At 40.2% G+C, this 11383-nt stretch overlaps 1 protein-coding gene across 1 annotated transcript; it reads left to right on the top strand.

The window, feature by feature from the left end:
• Nucleotides 1-2139: 2139 nt before the first annotated feature.
• On the top strand, nucleotides 2140-10997 carry Vmn1r45 (vomeronasal 1 receptor 45). The gene is made up of 2 exons (NM_011684.2): nucleotides 2140-2296; nucleotides 7906-10997. Exon 2 carries the CDS (start codon nucleotides 8661-8663, stop codon nucleotides 9615-9617), a length of 957 nt encoding a protein of 318 aa, NP_035814.2. The 5' UTR covers nucleotides 2140-2296; nucleotides 7906-8660; the 3' UTR covers nucleotides 9618-10997.
• The last annotated feature ends 386 nt before the right edge of the window (nucleotides 10998-11383 follow it).

The following is an 11383-nucleotide window of genomic DNA, read 5'->3' as shown; positions in this document are numbered from 1 at the left end:
CGAACCCACGGTCTCGCAACAAGGCGCGAGGTGGGACTCAAACCCACGATCTCGCAACAAAACGCGAGGTGGGACTCGAACCATCTGGAGGTATGGCCTTGTTGGAATAGGTGCGACCTGGTTGGAATGGGTGTGGGCATAAAATCCTCACCCTATTTGCCTGGAAGTCAGTCTTCCACTAGCAGCCTTTGGATGAAGACATAGAACTCTCAGCTCCTCCTGTGCCATGCCTGCCTGGATACTGCCATGCTCCCACCCTGATGATAATGAACTGAACCTCTGAACCTGTACGCCAGCCCCAATTAAATGTTGTTTTTTATAAGACTTGCCTTGGTCATGGTGTCTGTTCACAGCAGTAAAACCCTAACTAAGACACTGATATTAACCCAGAAGCTCTGAATATCCAAGACACAATTTGCAAATCACATGAAACTCAAGAAAAAGGAAGGCCGAAGTGTGGATACTTCGATCCTTCTTAGAAGTGGGAACAAAATGCCCATGGAAGGAGTTACAGAGACAAAGTTCGGAGCAGAGACTGAAGGAATGACCACCAAGAGACTGTCCCACCTGAGGATCCATCTCATAAAAAAACATCAAACCCAGACACTATTGTAGATGCCATCAAGATTTTGCTGACACAAGCCTGATATAGCTGTCTCCTGAGAGGCTCTGCCAGTGTCTGGCAATTATAGAAGTGGATGCTCACAGTCATCCATTGGGCAGTGCACAGGGTGCCCAATGAAGGAGCTAGAGAAAGTACCCAAGGATCTGAAGGGATTTGCAGCCCCATAGGGGAAACAACAATATAAACTAACCAGTACACCCCCACCCCAGAGCTCTCTAGGACGAAACCACCAACCAAAGAAAACAGGTGGTGGGACTCATGGCTCCAGCTGCATATGTAGCAGAGGATGTCCTAGTCAGTCATCAATGGGAGGAGAGGCCCTTGGTCCTATGAAGGTTCTATGCCCCAGTATAGGGGAATGCCAGGCCCAGAAAGTGGGAGTGGGTAGGTTGGTAAGCAGTGGGAGGAGGAGGGGATAGGGGATTTTCAGAAGGGAAACTAGGAAAGAGGATAGCATTTGAAATGCAAATAAATAAAATATCTAAGAAAAAAGAGAAAAAAAGAAGGCAGGAATGTAGAATTAGATGGAAGCTTGATACCTTAGGGATGTTGGAATCACCAGTGATACAAAAAAATCAAAAGCCAAGGGCCTCCTAGAAAAGGGGATAACATTTGAAATGTAAATGAAGAAAATATCTAATAAATAAATAAGTAAATAAATAATAAAATAAAATTCTATCTTCTAATTCTGAGACCTCATAACAGGAGTACCCCACCCTGGATGATTGGATTCTCATTGGAGTATGGGCCATAGCTCCATTTGTCAGGAGCTTCATATTACTGTATATAAATTATGCAGGAGAAGAAAGCAAAACTGCATGTCATTTCATTCCATACAGATGTTAAGTCTTCCTGACGCCATCTGTGAGGAGGAAGCTGGCCATTCAATCTCCCCAGGGAGAAGAGTCCAGTTCAGGGTTGGCCTCGGGCCCAGTTATGTTCAAAAGTAGGATTTGGGCCCTAACTCCCAAATCTTACTTTACTTCCATATTTTCTTTAAATTCATTTTTACAGTTTACTAAGAGAAGGAAATCTGGAAGTCATAGGTCACAGAATCAAGATTTCTTGAATACAGGTTCTCCATGTCTTGAAGGAACCTGGATCAAGCATCCCACCACTCACTGTGTAGATTTAATGAGAAACATGGAAGTTCAAGGAAGGCACCAGGAGTAACACAGTTACGCAGATGAATTATGCAGTAGAAGTTTAGTTTGTACTCATTTTGCCTGAGGAGAAAATTAGCAAGTTAGTGTTGACTCCGTTGTGTTCTGATCTAACTTGCAGGTGTGCCAAGGATGCTCAGTGAAAAGTTTGGGCCCAGCTCACACAGGACAGATGTTACCCAACAGAGTAGAGTCAACTCAACAGGCAAAATGTTCCAGTGGGATCCCACATGTCCCTGCTCTCCAGTGGGAACTTGTCACTGACAGTCACTAAAATTGCAGGCTGCAGAGATGCTTTAAAGGCTCCCTTCACCTAAGCCTGTGCAGGATCTCCTCAGCTCAGACTCCACCTGCCCCACCCCTTCCATCTGAGTAAGTGCCCTGAGTAAGCACAGAACCAGAAGGTGGCTGGGTCCCAGGCAGGCTGTGGGAGGAGGAGCTCTGGAGCTGCAGGGGGAGTTTCAGCCTCTGCCATGGGGAAGCTTAGTTTGAAGGACCTCAGTACAAGGTACTGTATCCTGCATCAAGTGCATTTTCTTCATGGAATATTCATTTTCTTAAGGTCCTAAACTTACCCATGCTCAGCCTAATTTTATAAGATATCAATTAATTTTAATTTCAATTTATTTTTCTGAGCTAACTACCAAATTTACCTTATCATCCATAATTGTATAGAGTAATTACTAAAAGTTTTCAGAAATGATCCTTTGCATGCATCTTGAAAAGTACTGTTATTTTAATTTCAAATTTAAACAAATACATTTAATTTTGCTTCTTTTAATTATGCAACATGCAACATAAAGGGAATGGTTTTGATTTAGTGGCTTCTACAGGATGAATACTTAGAAATTCTAAAAGCCTTTGAAAAAGAAACGGGTAGTATGTTCAAACTTCCCCTAACAGAGTGCTCCTTGCTGAACTTTATAAACTGGAACTTTCTTAAGAGGCTTTCCACTTACCTGTTTAACTTCTCAAATTATGTCAGCCCTTAGCCTCATTCTTCCTGGTAGGAGTAGTCACATAATTCACTATGGTGATGAGGTAACAGGACATGGATTGTTAATAAACAGTGAGTATGGTCCTAATGGACATGATATTTGTGTTCATTAATCTTTTCTATGTTCTAGTCGTTGAATAAATATGCTTTATATTTTTCTGATAATACAAATGCACTGGGTGGGAGGTCAGAGCTGATTAGCAGCAAGGTCGAGCCTCTCAGGAGGCTCTGGGTGATGAGGGAAGGAGATTGTGCTGCAGCACTGTGCAGGGTCCATGTTGATGGCTGCAGTCTGTGCCACGCTGCCTTACTGGGGTATCCGTTCCTTCTGTTTCTGGAGCTTTATTTAGAAACACCAGATAATAATATTCCCACTCCCAGTCTGAGCATGAAAACACAGCTACAAAGGTTTTAAGATTTAAAAGTACAGTTCTCCCGTCTTTCAAGAGCATCTGCCCTCCCTCAGTCCAAGGGCTCTTCATGTTTGCTCATCATATCCCCAAAGTTCATTTATTTCTGACGTCTCTGAAGACAGTGCTGGCATCTTCTGGGTAACTTTTTGCCTTCCCCGATATGCCAGCCATTTCTCTCTCGAGTCTTTCTAGGTTTAAGTTGGGATTTGGCCAAAGGTAGACATCCTGACTGGTAACAGCATACTAAAGCTGTTGACCAGTATCACCTACCAAACCCCTCGAGCTGATGATCCTATGAGTCATGGTTGTCCATGATTTGGAAACCTATGGAATGACACAAAGTCTAAAGCCAGGGCCTCCTTGATTCAGGCTGTACAGGAAGTTTCTACTTTTCTGCCCTGAGCAGCAACAGCCTTTGCAATCGACTTTAAGTGAGGACTGCTCAGGTTCCTCTTTGTCATTTCTTGTTCCATACATGATTCCTTTTGTAATCTGCCCAAATGTCTTCCTTTCCTTTCCATTAGTGTAGGCACTTCTACTGGAACCTGTTTCAGAAATGAGTGACCTTTCCTGGTGCTATCTGCAGTATGTACAGAATTTCCAGTCTCTTGAAAGAAGCCTGTTTTGTTATATTGTGCAAAACGCAATCACAGTGCATGGTGTAATAGATTGTCCCAAGTTTGTCACAGTTTACTCTCTCCTGCCTTCTCTGATAGAATAGTGTCCTTTAATTCTGCATATCAGAGAGTGTGGGTCCTCTCTTAGCCCATGCTCAACCAGGAAGGTGTGAGCTGCTGAGGCTCAGCTAGGAGGGGACAGGCTAGAGAATTCCTTGTGGCTTGTATCTGAGGAGGGTCCATACTCACCAGAGGTTTTTCTCTAGAAATTATACATCTGTCTAGAATCTGCATGCCTTACTGATTGTTTGTGTTGTTTGGATTTTCAACATGGGGTTTCTCTGTGTAGACCTGGCTGTCCTTTAACTCACTATGCAGACCAGTTACGTCTTGATCTCGAACACCCACCACCTCTGACTTTGACATGCTGGAATTAAGTTGTCTGCCACCATTGCTCAACACTGCTATTTATGATATAAAAATCATATAGAACAGTATGGTTAGTGAAATTTGGAGGTAGCAGGATTTCTCTAGTCAGAGGAATGTTATCTGTATCTTTCCTGGTAGACAGGTGTTCATCATGGCAAGCAATCATATCAGTGTAAATTTTCACTTGGTACTGCAGAATTTCACCAAAGCCAGAATCTCTGAAGCCATGATGTTGAGAATATCACTCAGGAGTCACAGCCTCTGCGCCTGCCTGACTTTCCTAGGAGCTTCAGGTTTGCAGGGCTGATGTTTCTGAAGTGACCTTGACATTGGTACAGCCCGCATCTGCTCTGCTGTGCTGACAGCACAGTTTCAGTGGTCTGACAAGGGGGTGTGTTCACAAAGATCAAGTTCTGTTTTGTCTATTTTCTCTTTTCTTTGTTCCTGCTTCTTTTTTACTTTTCTCTTTTATTTACTCTTCTTTTCTTTTCTGATTATCTCAGTGTAGTTATATGAAAATGCACATTTCCAGAAACAACGTGAGAGAAAGCATTTTAGAATTCTCATACCTCTTAGTCGGCTGGTGCCAATGAGCATATGATGCCAGAACTACTTTAGCTTTACCGGTGTTATTCCCTTCCATGAAATGAAGTGTATAAAAGATTCTCCTTCTGCTCAGTGTATACAGATCACAAACTGACATCTGGAGTGTGAGCTCCCTGGGGCATTTTTCCCATAAAGCAACTGCCATTTTCATTAATCACTGAGAAATAGAAGTACATCTTTCTCCACCCTACTATGTTCTGATTCTTGTGACTGGGATTTACAAAACAAACCCTTAAGTTTTATAAAGAACTTCATAATAAAATTGGAATAATTAAGCACCAGCCATTATATATATGTATATGTATACATATACATATATGTATATATATATGCAAATGTGTGTATATATATATTTATCTATCTAGAATACATGATCCATTATTTTATAAAGGATTAACATTTTCTAAAAATGCTACAGATTTTTTTTTAATTTCAGGATGTCTGCTCTGTTAAATATTTTCACCAACTATCTACCTCAGGTCTAATGCCTTAACCAGTACACAGTACTTGTAATTTTGATCCTCTTTAGATCGCCCTAGTATCTTTCATTACAATAGCTCATGCTCTAAAGAAGTATAGAACAATTTCACCCATACTCCTGACACTAAGTGATAAATGTTAACTCTGTGATGGGAATTTGTTTACAAAATTGCATGCACCATATGCTTGGTGTCTCTGCTACACAGTATCACCTTAACTTGGCACAAGCTAGAGTTATTTTAGAAGAGGGAATCTCACTGAAAAATGCAACCAACAGGGTAAGCAACTGGTACATTTTTTTGATTGATGATTTATTTAATATGGAAGAGCCCAGCTCATTGTGGACATTTCCACACCTGGGCTGGTGGTCCTAGGTACAACAAGAATGTAGATAGAGGAAGCTATGTTGAGCAATGTGGTAAACAACACTAGTCAATGCCTTGTCCATCAGTTCCTGACTCCATGGCCCTGTCTTGAGGTTTTTTTCAGCTTCCCTGAATGAAGAACTACAAGCTGTATGGTAAAATAATCCCTTTCTCCCAAGCTTTCTTTTCATTATGCTATTTTATCACAGCAACAGAAGGCCTACCCAAGACAGAAATTGGGACTAGGATATGGGGGTTACTATGACAGACCTGACCATGTAATTTTTGAAGATTGAAAAAGGGTTTGAAAAATGTAAGTTGTATGATACATAGAATGCTGATATCTTAGTGAATTATTCTGTGTAGACGAAGATATAATGCTAAGACCAGTGGATAGTATGGACGCTTGTCTTAGGAAGACCAAGAGGGAAGTTTAAGTGTCCCTTAAAGATTCTATGAGGGTCATTCGTATCTTAAGAACCACTAAAGTGAATCATTTGCCTTGCTGGAATAATTAAAAACTTCTGAAAAGTGTTTTCTTGGTTTCAGCACAGAGACATTCTGGTTCAGGTACAGTTGAGGCTGCCTCTCCTGATTGAATCGAAATGGGGAGCTTAAGAGTCTCTCAGGTTGTACTGGTTCTGAAGGCTGGAAGGGATCAGGGAGCGATCCCTAAAGACAGCCAAGAAGAGACTATCAATAAAGCTTCGGCTCACTTGAAGTACAAATCCAAGCAATCTGAGATGTCAGCATCACAGGATACCTACCAAGGACAGCAGCAGCTGCTGTGGAGTGAGGCCAATTTGAGTCTAGGAGACAAGCTGTGTGTGCTATGGAAGGCTTTCCTAGCACTGTGAGGAGCCAAGAATATTGTTAATGAGTCCCAGAAAGGTTATATAGTTTTACACTGTTGGAATTTGTTGAATTTTATTGTAACTGTGCCATGGTTCTTTTTTTGAAAACAAGAAAATATTTAAGTTATTATTTATGTTGCAGGGGCCTAGAATTAAGAGACTTTGAACTTTTAAATGCATTTTAGAGTTTTATGGAAACTTTGGAGTTTTACAGACTACGTGTGTTTTACAGAAATTTTGAAAATGTAAGAGAAATTGGATGTTCTAGAGACTGAAAATTTTGGAGAGGCTTTGCATGTTGAGCAAGATTTGAAGATTTAGGGGAGATTAAGCTTTTAAAGTATATTGAATTTTTATCTTGAAATTTTGATATTAATATGATATCTTGAGAACAAAAGGAGACAAGTTTATAGTGTAACAGTGGTGTGTTTTTGTGTCAACCTGACAAGGGTACAGCTTTTCCAGCTATTTGCTATTTTGGTTTCTTTGTTTCTTTGGGTTTTTTTTTTTTGGGGGGGGGGTGGTTTTTGGTGTTTTGTTTTGTTTTGTTTTGACACACAGTAAATCATTGAGAAAGAGGTAAGGTAATATCAGTTCAGATAATTCCCCTACCAGATTGAGATGTGGGCATATTTGTGGTGAATTTAGATTGGTTATCTAGGTGAGAAAGCCCAGCTTAGTGTGAATATAGGCCCCGAGCTGGGAGTTACTTAAGAATACAGACAAGGAAAACCATGAAGCAAAAAGCTAGTAAATAGCACTTTTTCATGATTGTGCATCAGTTCCTACCTATAGGTCTCTGCCTTAACTTCTTCCCCCAACTATCCTGGATGATGTATTACTAGCAGTAACATGCAATAAAGGCTTTCCCAGCCAGCATGGATTTGGTAATGGTGTTTTACTAAGTTAATGTCTAATCAAAAAACTGTAAGAATTCTACAGCATATATAGCATATTTATGAATGTAAACTTGTAGTAGGCATATCAGGAGTCTAAAAAGTATGAGCCCTCAGTTTTTGAAAGAGGAAATGTACACTCCTATAGAGCCTGACTTTCGAGACTCAGTTGTGCCATTTTGCTTTAATTCTGTAATATGAGATAACCCCAATTCTTTTAATTGTGATTCTATGTATACCAGACTTCACATCATGAAGGAAGTAGGAGTTAGCTCCTGCAGACGTTTGTCCATTTTGTTCTTCTATTGGAGGCAGTTCTATATTGAGATTAGAAACATGGAAGATGAAGTTCCAGAGTATCACTCAAACACTGAATTTTCCACACAAGTACTCTAGAGAGGACTTCACTCGAATATTCTGCTGTTTTTTAATTTATTTTTTTATCTTCTGTTTCAAACAGGGATGAAGCTGAACAGTAACTATGTATTGCCCTTTCTCTCCCAGAGCACAAACATAAAGCACTGCATGGGAGAACCAGCAAGTGAAATATCTGCAGAGACCATCTTGTGCTGAAACACTGACATGTTTGGTGTGTAAACAGCATCCTCTTATATACCTACTGCCAACCTGACACAGGAACATGGTTGTGTATATATTCAGGAGGAGGTGACTGAGCTCAGCCTCAGAGTATTCTGGGTCATACTTGGTTAAAATGTCAGATTGTGGGAGGAAGGAAAAACGTCTGGATTCACAGATCACAGTTCCCAATATTTGATACATGAATATATTAAGAAATTTGATTTTCACAAAATATTGAGTAATGATATACACAAATTGAATAAGAGCATACCCATTCCACAGGAATTATTTTATTGGAAAGAACTGGTTTCTTTCACACAATCCTCCTCATTAAAACTCACCCAAAATATAGTAAAACTACCTGTAATGTTCCCGGAAGTGCAGAAGTTGTTGATGAAAATCAAGTAAGATGCTCCAGGAAAACCTACACATGCTAAATAAGAAAGACATAATCTATGATGCAGGCAGTATTTAATGTTGAGGGAGCTCACGCACTGATGCAGCCACCATAGAACACAGGATCCATCCATGACTCAGCTGAGAACAAGTGAGAGCATGAGTGTGGTCTGTGGGGTGTAGGGAGGAGCTGAGGTTTTCAGTAAAATGTTGTGAGGGGAGCAGAGTTGCCAAGGAGTGATGAGTGAGATTCTATTCTTTTCTCCTCAACCACTGTTCTCTCATATGATGAATAAGAACAGCAGACTGCACACTCATTCTAACATAAAGAATACCTTTTTCTCTGAAATTGGCATTGGGATCTTAGGCAACAGCTTCCTTCTTCTCTTTCACATCCTAAAGTTCATTCGTGGACACAGGCTCAGACTCACTGACCTGCCCATTGGTCTCTTGTCCCTTATCCACTTACTGATGCTACTGCTCATGGCATTCATAGCCACAGATATTTTTATTTCTCGGAGGGGCTGGGATGACATCATATGTAAATTCCTTGTGTATCTGTACAGAGTTTTGAGGGGCCTCTCCCTTTGTACCACCAGCATGTTGAGTGTCCTCCAGGCCATCATCCTCAGTCCCAGAAGCTCCTGTTTAGCAAAGCTCAAGCACAAATATCCCCATCACATCTCCTGTGCCATTATTTTCCTGAGTGTCCTCTATATGTTAATTAGCAGTCACATCTTGTTATCCATCATTGCTACCCCCAATTTGACCAGGAATGACTTTCTTTATGTTACTCAATCCTGCTCTATTCTACCCTTGAGTTACGTCATGCAAAGCATGTATTCTACACTGCTGGCCCTCAGGGAAGTCTTTCTTATTAGTCTCATGGTCCTCTCAACTTTGTACATGGTGGTCCTCTTGTGCAGGCACAGGAAACAGGCCCAGCATCTTCAAGGTACCAGTCTTTCCCCCAAAGCATCCGCAGAGCAAAGGGCCACCCAGACCATCCTGATGCTCATGACCTTCTTTGTGCTGATGTCCATCTTTGACAGCATTGTCTCCTGCTCAAGAACTATGTTCCTGGATGATCCAACATCTTACTCTATCCATATCTTTGTGATGCACATCTATGCCACAGTCAGCCCTTTTGTGTTTATGAGTACTGAAAAACATATAGTTAACATTTTGAGAGGGTGATAAATGTTTGAATCTTCACTGAATGTCAAGATTCTTTAAGAAAAGCTAATGACCTGGCATCAGAACTGTCAACCATGGCATGCTGTATATGTGCTTTGCCCCATGTTAAATATGAAGATGTTTTTCTGTTAAAATGATTTATTTTAACCAACATGAGAGTAAATATGTAACAGAAGATTTAACAACATACACTTAGAGATATGATAAGGGTGTTTCTAAATTTATTTTAGTTTTTATTTCTCAATGAAAGGATCCCTATGAGGTAGTTTTTGCCCATCTAGGTCTTCAATGTCCCACACTGTTTGAATGTGTGTGACCACTTCAAGTACGTTTTGATGTTTCAATTTTCTGTTATGAATTTTGATAAATTAGAGAACCATTTCTTACCAAAAGTAGTGCTATGATCCATAAAGAAAATGAATTATATACATAACTTTTAAAGCAGAATTATGTGCAAAAGGTACATAGTGACTTGTACAGCAATACTAAGAATAACAGGATTTAAAACTCTCAGGATTTCAAATGGAAACAACAGCCTAGAATTAACAGGGCATATGACTGAAACACAGCCTCTGCATGGTGTGGGATAGTGGTCAATCTTTAAGTGCAAGGCAATTCCTGGTGCTGTGGGATGGAGCCCCCCAAAACAGGAAATATCCACACCACAGTGGCCAGCTCCCTGGAAGTTCAAGACTCTACCCCACACCTCTCCTTAAACCCTGTTTCTCCTCATTCAGTCTGCACTGTAATCAGCTTCTGAAAAAATCTGTTACATGGGGGAGCATTACTGCTCATTGGACATTTGGTCAAATTCTACTAAGAAGTTTAAGAAACCAATCAAACATAAGTCACTCTAGATTGCTAAAGCAAGGAGACACAGGGTGCAAAAAAAACCTTTCTAAAAATTAACTTGGACCTCAGTTTTTTGACCGATATCCTCTAGGCTTATTGTTTCTATACAATTAGCTGATTGCTGACTTCAACTTGATTGTCTCACCATTGGTTATTTTCAACAACTATGGAATGTAGACAAACCATGAACTTCCTGTAGAAAGTGAGATAACTCAATGAGAGAAAAGTAAGTTTTATGTGATAACTTACTGACTGATTGACTGATAGAGTTTGGCAATATAGTTACACACAGACACACAAAATTCAATGCCACTTTTAGGTTCAAGAAAAAGGCAACAATTTTTTGTTTTGTTTGATGGACAGACTTTCAATTCAGCAGAGAAACAAGTGTCATAAATATGTGTATTTATGAGATATGTGATGTGTATGTATTCACTAGCACTTATTGAGTAGCTAGAGTTTTCAAATGGCATGTTTGTATGTTTTTGGTACTTCCTAATAATAAAGACATATTTTCTTCCTACAAGTATCACAGCATTGTCTCTAGTGCCCCTGAGGTTCAGCAGATAATGTATTCACTGCACAATAAAAAGCTAAGTACATATAACCAGCATACACCTATCAATATACAATGAATGTCAGGTATCTTTCACCCCCAGAGATCTTACAGATAAATGGGTGGTGAATTCCCAGAATCTCTGTGTTACTTAGCCTGGCCCACATGGTATAGAAAAACAAGAGGCCCAACAGAAACAAAGTGGAAATTCAGAACCAATGTAACAGGTTGAAATCTTACATCTACATGCACTCCAAGATGCATACGTGCCTGTATTCACAGGCATAAACACACACACACACACACACACAGACACACACACACACACACAAATTTAAATAACTCCCCCTATATCAAA

The sequence above is a fragment of the Mus musculus genome, chromosome 6 (genome assembly GCF_000001635.26).
Source record: "Mus musculus strain C57BL/6J chromosome 6, GRCm38.p6 C57BL/6J".
In the NCBI taxonomy this organism is placed as follows: Eukaryota; Metazoa; Chordata; class Mammalia; order Rodentia; family Muridae; genus Mus; species Mus musculus.
Note: the sequence above shows the minus strand (reverse complement) of the source record. Positions and strands in the feature narration are given on the sequence as shown.

What these genes read in the sequence shown, in the direction of transcription:
- Vmn1r45 (NM_011684.2), top strand. Translation starts at nt 8,661, where the DNA reads ATGAGTGAGATTCTATTCTTTTCTCCTCAACCACTGTTCTCTCATATG.